General features: G+C 37.5%; 1 protein-coding gene across 1 annotated transcript; it reads left to right on the top strand.

Moving 5' to 3' along the window:
• The first annotated feature begins 103 nt into the window (after positions 1–103).
• synpo2lb (synaptopodin 2-like b) lies at positions 104–16,968 on the top strand. The gene is made up of 4 exons (XM_053510998.1): positions 104–408; positions 4,161–4,312; positions 5,841–6,562; positions 12,102–16,968. The coding sequence occupies exons 1-4, from the start codon at positions 307–309 to the stop codon at positions 14,720–14,722; spliced, it is 3,597 nt and encodes a 1,198-aa protein (XP_053366973.1). The 5' UTR covers positions 104–306; the 3' UTR covers positions 14,723–16,968.
• Positions 16,969–21,941: the final 4,973 nt, after the last annotated feature.

Here is a 21,941-nt window from a genome sequence, read left to right as displayed (position 1 = left end):
ATTGACAGGACAAGTGTGGTCATGAAGGAGGGTCTGGATCCACACCATACTCCCCAACACGCCACACTCTAACACAGCATTCCAGAGAAGAGAGAGAGAGAGAGAGAGAGAGAGCAGTCATGGAAATCCTTCATTACCCCCACCCGCTCCATTAACCCCCTCTCATTCCGCCTTCTCACACTGATAGTGAACTGAACCAGCAGAAGCACATCACACAGGGCCCGTGATTACGGCCTCAGGTCTAGGGATGGCAAGAGAAGGCTGAGCGAGATCAGAGAGGTGTGTATTCAGACAAAAACCGGCAAAATGGTGGCAGAAGAAGTTGTGGTCACCCTCTCAGGTGGAGCTCCTTGGGGGTTTCGACTTCAAGGAGGAACCGAGCAGAAGCAACCTCTCCAAGTGTCGAAGGTAAGAGGCCATAAAATATTACTGATTTCCCTTTTCACTACTGTAAAAGTATTTACGGTTATAATGCACGCAGATCTTGTTTCAGCCTGCTAAATTTGGTTTTTAGTGTGTGTGAGCGATATAGGGAGAAAGCCATACCAGTGAGGCCCACACCATTCATATTAATCTATAAAGCTAACAGGTGTAATCTTCAAACACATGCTATTTGTGTTACATTTAAGGATGAAAGTTGATCCATCAGTGTTCTATACATTCCTGGGATATTGCTGAACATAAAGAACAGAGCGATTAGTACAGGTAGATAAGATCAGTCAATCAGAGAGCTAATAATGATTAGTTTTTAAAGATAAAATGAAAAACAACCATAGGCTATTATTAAAAGTAAAATTATTATTATTATGAAACTATAGAAGAACCACAGAGTTGGACACTCATGTAATGTACATATGATATATCGTCTATGATAACAGATTAATTTACAAATTTACAAATGAAGGACATTGTGTTTGCTCACCTTTGTTCCACTCTTGAGCGGGGGTCAGAGAGTTTGCGTGCACCAGATAAACCAGGCACTTTACCGCATATCTTTTTGCTCTTATCACATTGTCAGCGTTTTATTTGGTGTTCCCTGAAACCCAAACCTTTCCAATGGCTTGTCTAAATGCGGATGTTATCTCAGGACTGAGTAAAATTACAGCCTCTGGTTTATATTTGTGTTTGTATATTTATACACCATGGTACATCTGCTAAAGGATGGCTTAGATGATGTGTGGTACATTTTCCCTGATCTAGGAGCTATTTTGGAGTTGTGAGCCATAGCTGGGTATATTGAGGTCTGCACTTGTATGTTAATAAATGGTAATGTGCACTTGTGCTCCAATGATCCTAGTTTCAAGCCAAAAAAATGAAGAACCCCGTCCCACCCCGATTCTGTTTTTTTAAATCTCCTTTGATAGAAACAAGGTCATCTACTTTTTTTTTTTACTTCCAGTACTGTTCCTAAATAAAATATTCATCACCTCCAGCTGTCCTGATTGGTTGTTTTAACACGGGCATGTGGAACAACTTTCATACCATTTAAAGAAGCCTTGTCTTTAGTCTTGTTTAGATGTGTGCCAATGAGTCAAAGACAATGTAAATTCCTCCGCAGTCTTTGCTCATTTGATGTTTGTTCCAGGTCTCAACTCAAACCACAAGCTGTTGTAGTCGATTGACAACTGCCTTCTGACAAAATGCTGAGAACTTTATTTAGGTCCTATGGGTAACACATGGTAAATTCATGACATGCTCCATGTAGAGACGGAACAGCTGCCTTGGCACTAGGTGTCTGTGTTGTTCACTTCATCTACATTCATTGCTCATTAGGTAAAACTGAACATCAAGCCAAGGTGAATGATGAATAATGTTTTTTCTTCCAATCAGAAGTGCATGTTTAACTAATGTTAAAGACCTCATTTAAGATATAAGATGCAAATTGCTCACAAATGAAAAAGCTGAAAATGGAAACTGATACTACAGTGGGCATCTTTTACAATCAAAGAAGGCCAAGCAATATGTATATTTACATCAGAATGAAAACACCTTAGTCTGAATGGAGGTGGGTATAAACCTTTGATAATCCATGGAAAAGATAAATATTAACCATAAAAGTTGCTTAATCTGATCATTTTCTCCTGTTGGAATATATATGTTTTGGGTTGGACTATTTATTTCACCCATTTGTTCTCTGGCTGAGAAAGGATCACTGATTGGCTTACATTTCACATGTAGTAAAGCATCTAACCAATCACAGATGAGGTTAAATTCTTTTAACTAATCCTAATGCTGAAGGTGGGATTAACTGAAAAGATGGGAAGCCTAACCTAACCTCAAAGTTAGAGAAAAAATACTTCTCATAATCCTTTTTCTTCTTCTTATTATTATTATTATTTCCCCAGCAGATTAAACACTTCACAGTGGGTAAAACCACTTTGCATATGTAAGAATGTCCTATTCTGATTAAATAATTTGAGCGCATAACAACACATCATATCAAAATTGGCTTCTATGTAAACAGTTATGTTGGATAATTTAGAAAATTATATTTGTTCAAGAAACATCTAGAAATACTTCAGTACTAAAAATAGGGTCTTATTTATAGATTATCGACCACACGGCTGCACTTTGTAAAAAAAAAAAGTCCTTCCTGTAAGAAGCAGATACTAATATGAGGGCTGGTGGATAATGATGGCATGTGTTGGTGAAGTGGGTGATAGAATACCATGCTCCTATCTGACAGATGGATTCTAACACATCATGACAAAAGGGAAAACAGAGCAAAGAGCCGCCTGTAATCTAAAGGTTACTTTATGTCCTTGTCTTCAGGACAGCTTGTTTGGTGTTACAGAATTAACCATATAACCTTATCTAAAATAAAGTTTTTTTGGAATCTAATTTCACTTGTTTAAGAATAATCTAAGCTCTAATCTAAATATAAAGGATGTTTTAGGCATGTCTGTATTTTTTCAAATTTGGATTGAAGAGTTGGATTGAACAATTATTTTTAAATATTCTTTTAAATTTTAAAATATTATGACCACAATGACATATTGGCACTGAAATAAAAACTAGAATAGGAGTTATATATATAAAAAAAAAAACAAATGCAGAACTCTGTCGAAGAAACAACTGAAAACACCCATGAAAACAAGTGATCATGTGTATCTGTGCTATATTATGTTTGTATAGTTGGATAAAAATGTTCAGTTCATCATATTGCCTGAAAAAAAGATATGTCACTCCATAATGTACAATCCTGAGCCCTTTATATTTGAAAAACAAACAAACAAAAACAAAACAAAAGAGCTACAGCTACAGATACTGAAACAGCGCATTTGGAAAAGGGGTGAAACAGAAAGAAAAACAAGCATTTCAGCTGGAACATTAAAAAACACAGTTTGAAGACAAAAAGGAGAATAACGTGACTTTTAAACATACATTTTTTAATTATTATATAGCCAATGCATCTGATACCTGAGAATAGCGTTAACATCTACTTGCTGAAATTATTTTATGAGATACCTGGATTGATTCTATCTCCACTAAGTCCCTTGTTGATTGACAGAGTCCAGTGATGGGTTTACAGGTATCAGATGTGGCAATTACGTGATAAATGCCACTCATTTATTTTGATTCTAGTGTATCCACACAGGGAGTTGCTAATTATAGCTTTTAAAGTGAATGTCATATGGTGCTACAGTGAGAAAACAGCTGACCAACATATGGTACTCAAAGTAACTTGACTTGGATATCTTTTGTGATATATTATAGTAATATTAAAAAAAAAAACATTTAATTTATCTGTTTTTACAATTCAGTTTAATTCAATCCTATTTTATTTGTATAGCACTTTTAACAATTGACATTGTCGCAAAGGAGCTTTACACAATCATAAGGTTTGTATGAAATTAAGATTTTAGGTTTGTATGAAATGTGAATATGTATGAATCAAAATAATAAGATTGTCCCTGATGACCAAGCCGAGGACGACAGTGACCGTGGCAAGGAGAAACTCCCTGAGATGGTAATAGAAAGAAATCTTGCGAGGAAGCAGACTCAACAGGGAACCCATCCTCATTTGGGTGATAACGGATAGCAGGAACTGATCTACTGATGTGATTAAATGGGTGACTTCCTAAGGAAAGCAAAAAATGTGGACTTTTTTTTTTTATTTGTGTAATTTGTGTTGACATTGTCTCCCCCTGCTGGTGTAGGTGAGGAAGCGCAGCAAGGCCTGCCGGGCAGGTCTACGTGAAGCCGATGAATTGGTGTCGATTAACGATGTGTTTTGTGGTGAGCTGTCTCACGCTGAGGCCATGAATCTGATCGATAGTGGCCGGGGATCCCTTCATTTACGGATTAAAAGGTATAAGTGTGTCTGCAACGCAATGATAAAGGCTCATGTGACGTCACTGTCAGGAAAAAGATACCAAACTGTATGCTCCAGCTTTTGTGATTGTACCTTCTTGAAGCCAGTGCCTTCACAAACTGTGTAGTATTTAAAAAACAAAAAAGGGAAAAAAAGAAATAATGGTGTTTGACTACTTAAGAATAGCTATTTCTAAATTTTCCACCGAAAAAGTTTTTTTTTTTACCACCTATTTTAGGCGTTAATATCGCCACCTGGTGACTATTTTGTAGAATTGCATTTTGTAATCAGGTATCAGGTTTTTCAATCAGAAATGGAGACGGTTGTAGAAAAGGGGCTAAGCAGTACTTTCTCTCTTTCTCTCTCTCTCTACAGTATATATAAAATTAGATATAATCACTAAAAAATAAACACACGTAGTGTGTCACAAAATACACACATTTTTTTCTCAGAAGGCAACAAGCCAAACTCTCTTGCTAATCAGATCAATCTTTCTTTCTTTCTTACTTTCTTTCTCAGTGAACCCTTTTTTTTGACAGTAAAGAAGCAAATCTTTCATCATATATATTCCCACTGCAATAAGTAAGCTCAGTGTATTTTTCTCAAATTGAGGTTTTTCTCAATTTACAGAGTGAGAGCAATTTAGCATGGTTGTTCAAATCTAAAAAAATTTGAAAGTTGTCATTTGAATTACACCACTGCAGTTTAATCATTTTTACCTCACAAGAAGGGCTATGTTAGGTGTCAGAAGGTACCTAACCGTTAACAGATAAGCCTTTGATAGTTCTTTAAAAGGGCAAGGCTAGCAGGCGGCATTTAGCAGCTAACTACTAATTGCTTACTTTTTTTCGGCTCTTCAAATTCAAATTTCATTTGTCACATACACAGTAATACACAGTACGATATGCAGTGAAATGCTTATTTGACCACCCGTGACCTTTAAATAAAAATAAAAACTTATACGTGAGAAATAAATATGGATAAAAGAAAATACTAAAGAAAATAAATTTAACTAGTAAAATAAACTGTACAAATAAAGGCATAATAAAAATATTACAAAATATAGAAATATAGAAGAAAAAAAAGTATATATATAAAATTTGAAAGTGATTCTTGGTTGTGTTTCAATTTTTGTATCACTAAAAATGAGGATGTCATAGTGAATTAATGCGATATTGACCTTGTTTTTGATTGTCAAAAATGCATTTGGGAAAATTCTGATAACATGATCAGGTTCTAAGCATTTCCAATACTTACGTTCTGATTAGCTAGGAGAAATACACTTAGTCAGGATTAGTTATTGTTTTCTTACATTTCTTGGTTCTGTAGTTAAAAGAGAATAGATTTGCCATCAGTAACCAAAATCACGGTGTAATTCATAGAGTCAATTAATTTCTTCTTTGTGGTATTTTAAATACTGTATGTTGGTTAGATGATCATTTACAATTCTGCTTGAGTAAGGCATTTTTTACGTTATTTATCCATTATTAATATGCAAAATGTAATCTTCACTTTTCCATCTTAGGGCCCCTGTGGGTTTTCCCTCAGTAGTCCTACTGGATCGAGCCCCTTCTCCTCGCATCGATAAAGAATACCGCGCAGCACTGCGAGCTTTCTCTCCTCCAGTGTCCTCGAAAGTGTCATCTGTCCATAGAGGATCATTAATGTCACCCACCAATGGCCCAGAACGGCTGAGATCCCCTCCTGATAGTGAAGCGTATTATGGTGAGACAGACAGTGATGCAGATGTTGCAACTCAGGAAAGACATCGCAAGCAGAAACGCCGCAGTCCCAATAGCTCCCCAGCCAAAGTCTTTGGGTGGAGCTCTCCCCTTCATGATGACACCTCTGAGATGAGTGGCAATGAGAGTACATGTGATATGTCTGCATACTCCCAGATTGAATGCTGGACCATCCCTAATGGCATACATGAGGGGATTGGGCTTCCACTGCAGAAGAATTTACCTGGAGTGGCACGAAGAGAGGTGGTGTACCAGCCAAATGGGGATGAGTGGTCTCTTCAGGCAGAGCGCTCTTCAGAGAACTCTGATCAAAGCCCACCAGGTGCTATAGAAGTGGATAGCGGATTCCAGGAACCCCCTATGATTCCACTTGTGTCCCCAGTGCGGGCTAAAGAGGCACTCATGCGCACATCCTGCACACAACTGGTGCCAATGGTGGGTCCAGTAGATAACCCCGTAGATGAAGAGCTTACAATGACGTATATGGATAAAGCCAAGGAAGCTAGTAAGTACCAAAACCCACAGTATAATCCTTATACACATGCTGTACATGAACACATTACATTGATATTGAGTATATCCATCCAGTAAATGCCACTTTTCTTTCCACAACCTTCAGCATCTTAAAGGTAAAATCCACGTGTCTCTCTACACTTTTATGTACTGAAAGCTAACTTGTGAAAAAACGACCTATGGCAATAAATAAATTCCATTTATTCCATAATACCTTCAGTGGGTTGAAGGACCCATTTTCTTGCACATGTTAGTGTTTCCTCAACTTCCAGTAAAACTAATTTAACTAATCAGGTAAATAACAACCCTTTCAAAGCTGATATGCGTCTAGTAGAGCAGGAAAAAAACTAAAACACTCCAGGATCAGGGTTGAGAAGGACTGGCCCTTGGTCTTTTCCTGTCTTACCTCATAAACTGTAATTAGAAACAAGCGATCTTCATGTTGCCCCCCAGTGGCCACTTATTAGAGGCTGAGTATAATTTTGCAGTACAGCCATGAATTTCAGACTCATTCACAAGCATTTATCTCTAGACACACATTGTTTTCAGGTGTTAGAATACTACATTTGTGCCAACATGTTTTTCATTAGTAATGGGTTTAAATACAGTAAATACACTTTCGGTACAAGTGAAACTTACTATTTAAAAAAAAAAAAAGATCTGAAATGATTCATACACAGCTGTAAATCGTTTCGAGTACCTGTAGTAATAATGGTGCTTGAAAGTGGTTACTCTGTGAGTTTCTTTGACTTTTTAACTACGGAGTATGATTGAAGGGTGAACTCATATACTGTACTATGTGGCAGTGGGGGTTCCTCCATAACCCTATTGAATTAGCTTCATGGTTCAGGCAGCCAGGGTGGGGGTGGGGGTGGGGGGTTGGCTGGATGTGAGGAAGAACCTGAGGCTATATTTTCCATCTGACTCAGTCTTATAATGCAAGTACTTCTGTTGCATGCCTAGAATGGCATGTCCAGTTGGTGTTCCATGTCAGTTGCACGTTTTAGGAGCTTCGCCACTGTCAATGATGTTGTTTCATATGTTGTTCTGTTTTGGAACAACTTTAAATTTGAATTACATATTTTCTACCTATATTCTATCTATTTATGGTTCCAACATTTTGTCATTTTATTTATTCGGCACTTTAAAGTAAAATCTATGCCTTAGGTATTTTTAGATCACTGTGTAAGCAGATGACCTAAAGGTAGACACCAACAGGTGGAATATGTCTCCTGAATAGATTCACTGGGTAGATTTTCTTTTTTGAATTTAAGGAAAGATTATGCTTTTCATGCAGTCACAGTTTGATTGGATGTCACCATGTTTCTTCTTCTTTTTGTTATTTTTTTTCTCTTCTCCTCAATCAACTCATACGACAAATCTTATAAAGTTTTTCGCTATTTTTTAAAAAGGTTTTCAACTTTCAGCTATAGCTCTATAGCTCCATTGAGGCATGGTCCCCACTAAACCACTGAAAGTGTACTGTGGTTTCTAGTACCAATACAGGTAATCCTCTACTTACGAACGAGTTTCGTTCCGGGAGCACATTCATGAGTCGAATTTGTTCTTATGTCCGACAAAGGGACCCTTTGACATGAATATATAATGTGAAGCATACCAATCCATTTGATTAATATCCCTATCTGACCTACGCGGTTTATCATGATTCAGTGCGAGTTTCAGTGCTGTGAGTACAATTCCATCTTTCTGCGCAAAAAATTTAACATGGGGGAAGCAGGTTATTGTGTAGGATGACTTTCACACACACACACAAAATCCCGCAGCACGCGCGAGAGAGAGGGAGGAGCCATAGGCTCAGATATTAGTGCAAAACCTTGTTCGCTTATTAAGTTAAAATTTATTAAAAAGTTTTCTCATACTGCAAAACACTCGCAAACTATGTTACTCGCAATCCATAGTTTTACTGGTATGTGAAATGTAAGTGCTGCCTCTGTGCCTTTAAATCAGAGCTGTTTTCCACTGTTTCGGACTGTGAACACTGTTTTGTAAAGGATTTTCTTCAATTAAAATTATTAACCATTAGGACAGCTTTACAGGACAGCCATTTTCTATTATCGTGACTGATTAATTGAAACCAGTAAGGTGAACTAATTTTTTTTAAGCTACTTCCGTGATTTGTTTTTACATATACAACTGTTTATAGAACCATGGTCTGTTTGTTTCCAAATACTCCAGGGGTCCGTTCTTTGTACTCAGTTAGCTGGATTTAATTGTTGTGGATTTGTCCTGATCTTGGATTGTTTCGTTCTTCAATGCGCTTCTCGCATTTGCTGTCATAGCAACATGTCTGTAAGCTTGAACCTGCTCGAGTGCAGGTTTATTTCATGTAAACAGGGTTTAGGCTGGCAGGTTATGATTGGTTGAAATAGCAAGGTCACATCTGATTGGTTAAAGAGCACGACTGACGCGGATGTCATGAATATGCAAATAAATATTTAAATATAATAAAAATAAATATTTTTTATAATTAAAAATTGGACGAAACTAATTTTATTATAAAATAAACAATATAAAAGTACACGTGTATCTGAAATAAATATTAATATTTCTATTTTTTCATATACAACATATTTATTTTCATATTGCTTATTTTATTTTATTGTCTCATGTAATTTGTAAACCATTAACCTATGAATTTATGTTTTAATATAATATTTGATAACGATTATGTGGGGGGGCAATCCATGGCAGGGGGGCATTTCAGCGCATTACATGTGTAACAAAAAAAATTTTCAGCTTTTTCGTCAACCAATCAAAGGGGTTGTGATCAGTGTTTCTACTGTCGATGCATATCGCCTTTTAAACCAACGCATGAACACGCAATAATCCTAGACAACTCAATCCAGCTATACTAATCATCAACAACAGGTGTGCTCGAAGAAGCAACTTAGCCAGATCGTAATTAGCACGATGATCTCATCTTAGATGTGTCAATTTATCTCGGATGTATCAAGCGACGTACAAAGAACGGACCCCAGGCCACTGCCATTATTGTTTACTGTAGCCATGATGGGGTGTAACAACATCTAGTCAGCAATAATGTTTAAGTAGGTGGTGATGAACCCAAGATTCTCAAGAGACCATTGCCTAGAGCAGCACACTGCCTGAGCCTGCTTGCCTTCTTCCTATAATACACAAGATCAAAATGAAAACATGATTTATCAGACTAGACTAGCATTTTTCATTGCTCTATCATCCAATCCTGATGTTTAAGTGCCCAATGTAGTGATGTACTACATTTACATCACTGCGTTTGGCAGATGGCCTTATCCAGAGCAACTTGCATTTCTCTTATTTTTTCAACTGAACAGTTGACAGTTAAGCGCCTTGTTCAAGAACGCAGAAGTGGCAGCTTGACAGTGCTAGGATTTGAACTTATGACCTTTCAATCAGACTTTTCGATGTCTTACATACTGACTCCTGCTCCAGGGACCAACCACTGCATACCAGGACCACCCTGTTATTCTTTTTTGGGGATACTCTGACCCAGTTGTCTAGCCATCGCAATTTTGCCCTTGTCAAAGTCAATAATGTTCTAATGCTTCCCAATTTGTCTTGTTTCCAAAACACCAACTTCAGCAACTAATTATTCACTTGCTGCCAAATATATGTCACTCCTTAACAGCTGCCATTGTAAAAAGCTAGAAGTAAATAATGCGGATATATTTGACAATTTAAGATCAGCAACATTGGTGGAATTTGTTAGGGTAGTTGGTACAATGAAATATACTGTAGTGTCGTAAATGAAGATGTAGATCAGTCGAAGCATTTTTATTATTAGAATAATCCATCTGAGAATAACAAAAGGGACCAAATGCTGTTGAAAAGAGATAATGTTAAGTCTTCTATTTTCAAAGACATCCTTCACTTGTTGTTAGACTCATATTGATTTACAAGGCCTGGGACAGGGTGGATGAAACTGCGCATAGCAGTATAGTATCATGTGTCAACACAGGCACCAATGACGACAGTAAAGAATGACGATGGCAATCATGAGCAGTTTGTTCTTCACAACACTGCAAATCAAACAATGCTTAAAGCCAGTGGGGTATTACTAAGCAGTCATGGCAGACAGTACCCTGTGGTGTGCCCGGACAGGTGGGCAGGGTTCATCAGCACTACTCACCGACTGAAATAGTTTCAGTGACATAATAGGGTTTCATTGGGCCTGCGGTAGGATCTTGTGGGCTCTTTAAAAGGTCGCACCACAGACTTTAGGCAGAAGGATTCAGGAGTCTCAATGGATTGCTGGCTGATCACTACTAGCATGTGAGTGTGTCTGTCCTTCTATTCAAAACTGGTATTGGGAAGGTAGGAGAACAAACACATCATGAAGAACCGCACATCACTTTCCGAGCTTGCGCATGTAGCACCCACTGTCTCCACAGGTAAAACCTGAGCTCTTTAATAAATTTGAGTATCCTGGTATACTTTAGGATGGGGACCTATTTTTTTTACGTTTGAGAAAAGGTTTTGGACCGAATTTAAGTGAACAGCAATTATTTTTGTCTACTGGGATTATAGTTACGGAGCTGTTTGGATTATGTATTAATGTAAATTAATATGAGTTTTTTAACAACTGGGATTGTTATCCAAATAGAAGTTTTAATGAATGAATACAGAGGCATTTAAATGTGTACGGTTGTTTTGTTTTGTTCCATATTTGATAAGTAATGCATTTAATTTAAATATGTATTATAATATTTCTTTTTTATTGTATTAGATTTATATTAATTAAATAATGTAATGTCTTTTTAAAGCATTCTCACTTTTTTTTTACATTGAGGCAGAAGGTATTATATAAAAGTATAGTATAAAATATTTTTGCAACATGTGGCAATTCCTTTTTTATCTATGGAAACATGTTTAGGTTGTGTTGAATGTGAAGCTTGTCAATTTTTTCTCTTTAGAGGTCATGCTCTCCTACTGTTAGAATGTGTTGGGCTATTTGTAGTAAAGAGTGAGCTCATAGATTTATCATAGGCAAATCTCTGCCAGACACACTTTCAACAACTACCTCACCACATTACAATGTCCTGTTTCTGCTCTTCTTTTAAACTTAATATTTAAATCATTTTCAACAGCAGCTTAAACAAATTTTTTTGATGTTATGTATACTTGAAATAAATAATAAATGGGATTTTTTCTAGTTATCAGGGCAATGAGAATACAAATCGGCAGGCATTAATACTACAGGCACTAAACTTGAGCCTCATCCTTAGTATAAAGTTTGTCCGTTACAAAACCCATATATTTTGTTTTTAGGGCTTATTAATTCCTGTGATATTATAGGAAGGCACCTGTCATTTACAAATTCCAGGAGTTATCTCACTTTACATCGCAATATTCAGTGTACATTAGTACACACTAGTACTTATACTGTATATCAGTACAAAATATTTTATGCCTTGCTGCTGTACAACTACAAAATTAAAAACCTAAAACTGTATTGTTATATGTAATATGTTTTCACTATTTCAGAAACTCTAAATTTCTCTTTTCATCCCTAGAACTGCACAGAAGTGAGAGTGTACAGGACAAGCAGGTGAAGGAGGCTAGATCTAAGTGTCGCACCATTGCCTCTTTACTGACAGATGCTTGCAACCCTCACTCTAAAGGTGTGCTTATGTTCAAAAAGCGTCGGCAGAGAGCCAAAAAATATACACTCACTTGCTTCGGCAGTGTTGACGCTGATAGTTGCAACAGCACAGACTGTGAGACGGAGGACGAGAGCTTTTTCCTTGGCAGTGAATCAGAGATTGATGAGGACAGGCTTTCTTCAACACCAGACCCTACATGGGACAGTGGCTACCTGGATGTTTTAGAGAAGAGGACATCGGCATGTGTGTTATCTGATGGAGAGGCAGAAGGTAGCCTGGGCTTGAGCGGCACTTCAGGCAAAGGGGCACAGCTCTTTGAGCAGCAGAGGAAGAAAGCAGAGAAACATATACCAACACCAGTTACTGTTACACCCACTCCCATGCCCCAGCAACAGCCTGACACCATGCTAACCCACACATCTGTCATGCCAATGACCCCAACGTCCTCCCATCAGGTCAGCATGGTGAATGGAGACCCTGTAGTAGTGAGCAGAACCAGCGTAGTGCTGTCTTCACCAGGCCAGGCTCCAGTACCCAATATGCCAGGAGCCTTTTCAGAGCAATCTGATTCTTGCTCTGGAAACTCAGTTCTTAACAGAACTGCAAGGCCTTTTGCCCCAGGCTGTGTAAGCCACAGAGCTGCAACAGCACCTGTCGTCTTCAAACCCAGTACCATAAAAAAGACCCCACTTCAGGCCCAAGCAGTGTCAGTACCAGCTTCTTTCTCTAATATTGGCTCTGATGGTAAAAGAGCAATTGCCAGTACATCTCTATACATCCCGCCTAGACCATCCACTGTCAACGGCCCCAGTTCTATCTTGTCTCCAGCCTCCTCTGTGGCTTCTGGTCCATTTTCCCCTGCTTCTTCAAATGCAACACCTTTCACACCACAGAGTTCAGGCACATCTGCTAATCACTATCCTACAACTGCCCCTGCGCCATCATTTAACTTGGCCCCAGCTATGAATTCCCAGTCTTTTTCTTCACCACCAACACAAAATATGTCTTTTATTCCATCTACTGCTCAGCCTCCTCCACCACCCTCTGTGTCATCACAATCATATTTGTCCACTTATACCCCTACTTCATCCCTTTCTCATGTCCCAGCTCCTGCCCCTGTTCAAGTACCTACACCAGTGACTCAAAGCCAGAATTTGAACCCACCACCATCACCACACAAAGTTTCTTTCAACCCATATATTTCAGTTGCAACCACAACATCTGAAACATCAGATTCTCCCATAGTGCACCAATATCCCCTTTCAAATCCGAGCACAGGGATTACTTCTCGAGAGCAGCGGATATCTGTACCAGCTGCCCGAACCGGCATCCTGCAGGAAGCCCGTCGCCGTGGAACTAAGAAGCCCATGTTCAGTAAGATTGAAGAGAAAAAACCAATGTCCTACAACCCTGAGCTGCTCTCTCTTGTGCAGAACTTGGATGATAGGTCCCGTCCTGGAGCAGAGCCTGGATTTGAGTCAGGTCCAGAAGAAGATTACCTCAACCTGGGTGCTGAGGCTTGCAACTTCATGCAGGCTCAAAGGAACAAAATTCCTCCATTGGTAGCACCTAAGCCAGCAAATAGCACAATTGATATCCCCCAGATGGGAGGAAAAGGAGCAGATCTGTTTGCTCGTCGTCAGAGTCGCATGGATCGCTATGTGGTGGACAAACAACCCAAGTCTCCAGCCAAGCCACGAGAGCCTTCACCCACTCCATCTCTTCCAGCTCACTGGAAATATTCCCCCAATGTTCGTGCCCCTCCACCTATAAGCTACAATCCATTGCTGTCCCCGTCCTGCCCCCCAGTGGCTCAACGTGGTAATAAGGCCAATGAAGCTGCAAGAAGTGGAACAAAAACAAACCCTGGTCAGCACAAACAAGGCATCAAAGCCCTTGATTTCTTGAGCAGACAGCCATATCAACTCAATTCCTCCTTGTTCAGTTATGGTGGTGGGGGACCCCAGACTATCACCACCCATCAACTACAGCAACAGCAGAAGCCATCAATGTCAAATGGATTTAGCACAACTCTAATCCCACCAAAACAAGTGCCTGTCAAAGCGCCACGTGTATATGAGATAAAACGCTTTTCCACTCCAACCCCAATGTCAGCACCCACATCTCTGAACCCCACTGTGATTGTTCCACGCTCTGCTACCACTCTGGCAGAGCCCCTATGGCGTTCTGACCTTGCTTCACCTCCTCCACTTACTCCACAATCTGCTGCACCCTTCTCCCTACCACCTCCTGCTCCAACAGGAGCCCTGCCAGCTCTTCCCAAACTTACCACTGCCCCAGTAGCTAATGCAATGCCCAACCCAGGACCTGTTCCCATGCAAGCCAATGTACCTTTCCAGGCAGGGAAACAGTTTAAGAGTGCCCCAGATCTGAGTCCCCTTTCTCCAAGTGGTATGCGCTCGGCAGTGTCTGCAAGTAGCCAAAATCTGCAAGTTCCTAGACCACGCTTTAGCACCTCTAGTATGGGGCTGCAGCCCAATGTGTGGAGACCAGGTTCCAGGCTCTATTAGGCAATAGACTGTCATTTTAAAAAGTCGTGTACCCCTAACCACATCAGCAATCCTGCCTGAAGCGGGTGTATTACACAGCTTTTTGTTTGTGATTCATTTACCGGAACATTAGGAACAATGTTTTTTTAGAACATGAGTTATTTGTCAAATATTTGTACATCACTTTAAATAGCTACTGCTTTGATCTAGAAATGCCCTGTAGTTTCACTTGTTATTATTGCTGTGAATGTGTAATGCAAAAAAAAGAAAGATGAAAGATGGTAATACTGGGATATTTTATCTATGTCTATTTTATTAACTGGATCTATCAAGAAAAGGAACAACCACAGACATTGTTTAAGCAGTCGAAAAAAGGCAGCAACGGTTAAAAAATATTAAAAAGAGGGATGGAACTGTGAAAGATGAAGATGAAAGATGAATATGTTCAGGCGATCTTGGTGACTGTCGTTGACTGACCCAAGGACTCAAGGGTTTGTATACGTGTCAAGTTTGACACTGGATGTTATAAAGAATGTGGATATACAGTATTTGAAGCAGTAACGGACAGCAATACATGATTATTGTGGCAAAAAAGAGATAGGAACTAGGTTTTGAAGGATTCTGTGTGGAAACATGATTGACATCCTTACCAGGAGAGATGGTACAAACCAAAGATCTTCATATCTGGATTCTTGATGCATGTGCACATCTGCGTCTGTTGCTGATTTATCTTGCTGATCGCTTGTTGCAGCCCTCTTCTACAAAATGCAGTGCATGTAAATCCACCTGTTGGGAGTTTAGATAGTTGCATGACAGCTTGGGGAAATAAACCTGTATAATATTTAAACAACAAAACTGAATGTTGCATTTTTTTCACTTTTGCTGCTTTGGCTTTTATTGTTACTGATGCATTTGCTTTTTTATTCTGTTTGCTGTTGTTTTTGCATTTAAAGCTTCTTGTTCATGTGCAAGCAAGGTTTTTTTTTCATTGTGTAAAAAAAAACAAAATAACAACAAGAACAACAAAACAATATATGTAGATACACATTTCTATGTTCCTGGGTTGGTACCCTTAAGCGTGCATCTTTTTCACCTTTAGTTCGTATCTTTGACTTTATTAATATTTTAAATTAAAAAATAGTTTAAATCCAGGTACAAGCAGGGATGAAAGTAGTTTTAGATTCTTGCCAGTAGCCGAAAGGAGATGAGAATAAACCATGGACGTTGTGGATAGTCCTGTAAATCTCCTAAGTTTCTCCTTATGTCTCCACTCATTCCCCTTTAGGGTTTTGGGTAGGCAGCTACAGTACTTTTCTCTTCATCCTTTCTAATACCACAAACCACCAATGAATCTTTTAGTGGTACGTAGTATTGGACCCCACTGGCCTATTTTTACAGATGGGTATATTAGTATTCCTTAAGGTCTAAGTTTGACCCCAAATTAGCTTTAAAGTTATGTTTTAAAATGCTTTTACATTACCATATAATACATGAATACCCCAGTAGTATACACTATATGGACACAAGTATTTGGCCAAACCTGCAATGACATTGTATCCAAATACATATACTTCAATATGGAGTTGGTTCCCCTTTTGCAGCTATGACAGCTTCCACTCTACTTGGAATACATGTTGGATATAAAAGGGCCTTACCCAAACTGTTGGCACAAAGTTAAAAGAATAGCATTGTCCAAGATATCTTGGTATGCTAAAGCATTTAAATTGCCCTTTACTGGGGATAATTGGACTGATTGAAATGCCTGAATTTAATAATTAACAGGTTTGGCCAAATGCTTTTGTCCATACAGTATATGTAGATAGGTACAATACAGCTTGGGCCTTTTTTATAAGCACAATAAGCACTAGTCAACAAAAATCTAATCATGTGGTTGGTACCATTTCTCCTCCTAGGTTTGGTTGTTGTTACTGGCTATATTTTGAAAGTATCAGTAGTAGAAATTCGACTTTTTAATTTTTTTTTTTTTTCAGTTTGTAGCACACAGACAGTGGTGTGTTCATGCTCATAATCAAAGATAAAATGTTTTAAGATGATACATTGTTGGTTTTGTTAACTGCCTTTAGTTTTCTAAAAAAAATATGCATTGTTTAGTTTTCTTTAAAAAAACATGCATTAAATATGAATAAAGAAAAGCAAGAGTAGTAAGAGCTTGTTTAACAGAAAAATAGAAGCAAAATATGAATATTGTATTTTGTGTCTGTCAACTACTTTGTTGATTACATGAGGCATTAAAACAATAAACAAAATCCAAAAGTTTACCTTCATTTTTACACTTTCCGTACCATATAAACACAGTCATGTATTGTAACTACATGGATAAACTCCACATCTACAGTATTTGCTGTTTAAAAACAACTTTAGACTCATCTCTATTATGTTCCGAGAAACTGTGCTTTTTAAAAACTGTTAAGCAGAGTTACTCTTTTATCAGCATTTATTTTAGAAGTAAATCTAAATGCATAAAATGCTTAAATATACAGTATATTCAAATATAGGGTATATTAGCTACTGAACAGAGGACCAGCTGCACTTCATTAACTGAAAAAATCCATATAATTGATTTAATTGTCATTATATTACAAACATTTTACCATGCTCAAAAAACACCGCTGTATCAGTAAAACATTTTAACAACAGCTGGATTTATGACCCTAAGTTTATAGTTCGATTTTTTTTTGCAAGCTTTCTATTTAATTATCATCATGACTTATAATAAATCCATATAGTAAACAAAGCAAAGAAAAATATGAATATACTCATTGTCATCGTCTATACCGCTTCATTCCGTATACCAAAATATCCAAATATTTTAGAGAGAGAGAGAGAGAGAGAGAGCACTATGTTAAAGTATGCAGAAAGGGAACGCTTACAAAAGAACAGTTTAAAGCACATGAATGATAAAATGGACAACCATCATAAAGGACAGAGCAGCCTTCCTTGGCAAAAAGATTAGATTAGCAGGTGAGACCTGATCATCCAAACTAACATTACCTTACTACAACCAGCTTAGTCGGATCAAATTTCTACATATCTTACACAACACATTCAGCTTGTGAACATTGAACCAGTGCTCAGGGCAGTGTTGCAGGAACTGCCGTATCTGATCCAAACAGAGGGGTAATTTAGTTCCGGTTCTAACTGAAGAGGGGGGAAGCGAAGCCCTGCAGGTTTAATTGATTTGAGGGCCCCCTTACACATTTAGGGCCCCGTTACACTAAAACTAATATGATCAATAAACAATAAATACTCTCTCACTCACTTTAATTGAGAAATTTACTCTTATCCGGTTGACAGTGGATCTTATCCCTGGAACACTCTGGGGGAACACACCCTGGATGGGAGGCTGTCACATAATGAATAAACAAGGGTACTGAATTTAAATTAATTAAGCAAGCAAATAAACAAACAAACAAATAAATGAATATATAAATCCTGTTGTTCTTCTTTTTCCTATTTATTCTTATTATAAACCCCTTACCAACAACAAACAACAACAGTGACACTTGACATTTAGGTAATTTAGGTAAATTTAGATAATTTAACTGATAAAGTTTTTCTTTCTTTTTTTTCTCTATTTTTACATTATTTCTTTCTTTTCTGGATTTCCCAAAAACAATATACATAAATTGAAATTTTATACAATCTGAAAGGATATACAAAATACTATACAATAAGGATATACAGTATTATAATGTAATAATTTATTGTCTGTTAGCACTGTCACCTTGCACCTCCAGGGTCCGGGTTTGATTCCTGGCCAGGATCGATTCCAGCTCTGTGTGCATGGAGTTTGCATGTTCTCCCCGTGCTTGGTGGGTTTCCCCTGGGTACTTCGGTTTCCTCCCACAGTCCAAAGACATGCAGATTAGGCTTATTGGTTTTCCCAAATTGCCCGTAGTGTGTGAATGAGTGTGCGAGGGAGTGTACAGGATAAAGTGGTATAGGCGATGATTGAGAGTGAGAATTTACTGTGCATGTTTGTTCACAATTTTCCTAAATTAATGCTACATTCCACAAGAGCGCAGAAAACAGGACCTCAAAATGCAGGCTAAAATAATAATTACAAAAAGTACAAAAAATTATAATAATTATTATTTTATTATACCACCGTTCTGCCTTCTGTCTAAACAGTAAACTTCAATTCAATTCAATTCAATTTTATTTGTATAGCGCTTTTAGCAATTTTCATTGCCGCAAAGCAGCTTTACACAGTCAAAAGAATTATTTAAGTTTGTATGAAATGTGAATTTGTATAAATAAACGTCACCATGACAACCAAACATTCTAGAATCTCTATAACTTTTTATGATGATGTTATGATACTTAAAACTAAAATGCCAAAGACCAAAAATGAACACGTGTGTGTGTGTGCGTGTGTGTGTGTGTGTGCATAGGTGGCACAGTGGCTCAGTGGTAAGCACTGTTGCCTCACATGCAAAGGCCAGTTGTGTACAGGTGGAACACAGTGACAGCCAATGAAACTGGCTGGCTTTTAACCAGGGTTTGAATCCTGCTCTGGGTGAAAATTAAATAAATTCTGTTGTTTTACACTTTTTGCTTATGATTATCATTAAATTATAGCAACTGTACAGTGAGTGCTAATGTGTTTGATACCATAGGAAAAAAATATTTCTCAGTTGCAAACATGCATTTAGTAGTGAAGCATAACTTGATATTTTAATGGCATGGTTATATCCAAAACTTGGCTTGAGGCTATTAAATAATGCCATTGACGATTATTCAGCTGAAACACTTTTGATTGAAATAGCTCCACACTCCACACTCGTTTATTTGTGTTTTACTTCTCACTATACATTATTAACTTTTCTTAATAAGGCATGCAGAAATTATAAAATTTTTAACAAATGTTGAATACTTTTGGCAACAATAACACAGCAACTCCAATAAAACTGAATTCTAATCATATATACAATTTACAAAACATGATATTTAAAAGTTTTGCCTTTTGCCTTTTTTGGAAGAATGAATGTTTAAAATGAATGGGGCCACCAGAGTGTCTTACAGATTTAACAGAAAGATAAAACAGATAAATAAACATATGGATACATTAAACAAATAAATATCAGATGAGCAGACACTTTTTCTTTTTGGGCAGCGTTAGTGAAAAAATATATAAAATACTATAAAGAACAAAAAGAACAAAAACACACTTGAGAAACCACTGTCAGTCTCCCCCTTTCTTACTTTCTCTTATCCATTTCCCATCTTTGTCTTTCCATCTTATAAACTGTAGAATCCTGAAACTTTCTCCAGGTCATCTCCTTATCCATGCCAAGATCCTTGTATAGTACAAAGATAATGCTTTTACAGGACAATAATGTACTTCCATGGGATTCCAGGGAAACTCGTGTGAATGTGTGGGCTATTTGGGATGAGAAGGAAAGATTTAAGTGAAGATTCAGTTTGGGAAAAAATTTCCTGGTCCTAGCGCAGGAGCTGAAAGAAACATGGAAAAATAAAAATAAAATAAAGACTTCATAGCATGCACATTTTATAATAGGCAAAATGATCTGTAACTGTTTTTCATTTGAATTGCATTTTTATTTACAGTTCTACAAAGTCAGTTTGGAAGGAGAGATGCTCAGCATCGCTTTCTCCAGCTTTTCATCCTCTTCCATCGCTGTGGTGCAGACTGAAGAAGCTGCAGACTATTAAAATTATCTAGTTTAATCCTATTTGATGTATCAAAATATTTTTATTTTATCTTGTACATCTTTTGGAAAAATAAAAGACAACTGAGACCCACCCATAACTTCAGTGGAATCAGAGAGGTCCGCTTGTCTTCCACTGATGCTGCTGCTGTTTTTGCAACTTGTTTTTTTTTACACATGGTTAAGAAGAGACTGGATTTCTTTAAAACGTATAAGCATAACTCAAAAATAACACTAAGCTGTCTTTGCTATGCCCTTCTGCCATAAAGACTCCGACAGCCTCTTCTTTTTGACGATTCTTTATGGTGTATATGGTATACCCCATGTCGTTCTCAAAGAGCCAGCGGAAGGGCTTTCCCTTTTATTTAATTGCAGGATGTATTCTCCAAGCACCTCTGTCGTATCTAAAACATCCCCTCCTCTCTGACTGACCACGGCAAGGGGAAGCGAGGATGCTCTCCTTCTTCATGGGTGCAGACCTGTCCTGTATAGATGGGTTATCTTTTATTAGCCGGGATGCATAGGTCAGATCATGACGGATCTATCCAAGTGGTCCCTTTTTTGAAAACACCATGCTGACTCAAACTTGTTTGTGCATTTCCCCTTTTATTTTGCATTTAGTTCAATTAAGCATCACAGACATAGTTTTTATAAAACATGCTGATAAATGCTCAGTGGACAACAAGGATTATGAAGATTAAATATCAGCACTGGTACTTTTACTGTCTGCACTATCTAATTCTATCTGTCTAGGTTTCCTTTCACAGTAATAAAAAAAAAAACCCATAATACATAATACTGGCCAAGGCCTGACATTGGCATTAAAATCCCTTAAATACATGGGAGCTATCACAAAAACTATACTTTTTACACAAACTTAATATGCAAAACCTTTATTTTGACAATTAGAAAATTTGAAAATTTACCATAGTATATAGCATATAATATGTTTGACAGCACCCTGGTATTTATTTGCTGATATAGAACATGTACCACACTATGGTACATGGTTTTACCATGTCACATATTTTAGTACATACCCTTCTATGAAACATAGTTGAAGATACCATCAAAATATGATGCATGTTTCTGTACCGTAATAGTAATATTTATACAATAACTACTGCAGTGCCATTTTATCTTTTATAGTTCCCTCTAAAAAGGTTATATCCAATAATTGAATAAGTGAATGCCATGGTACTACTAAAGTTCAGTGAGTATTTAATATAGTACTGGCTGTGATTTACCATACCAGTAGAGTATGGACAATAATACTATATCAGATACCAGCTGATCTTTGGTTATCTACCATGGAATTTACCAAAGTGGATAAATATACCTTAGTTAGCAATAATGCAATTACTGATAAACAGGGTAGAGTTAAATGTAACAGAATGAAATTTAGCGTTTTGTTCATATATGACATAGCAAATTCATAAAAAAGAACAAATTATATGTATAGTAAGTTCAAACATGAACACAAGCACACAGTCAGTAAATGATAAAAGTTAACACTCGATAAACTTATAAAGTTAAATAAAGTTTAT

Source organism: Clarias gariepinus, chromosome 14, assembly GCF_024256425.1.
Source record: "Clarias gariepinus isolate MV-2021 ecotype Netherlands chromosome 14, CGAR_prim_01v2, whole genome shotgun sequence".
In the NCBI taxonomy this organism is placed as follows: domain Eukaryota; kingdom Metazoa; phylum Chordata; class Actinopteri; order Siluriformes; family Clariidae; genus Clarias; species Clarias gariepinus.
The sequence above is the reverse complement of the archived record's forward strand: the minus strand, read 5'-3'. Positions and strand labels throughout refer to the sequence as shown.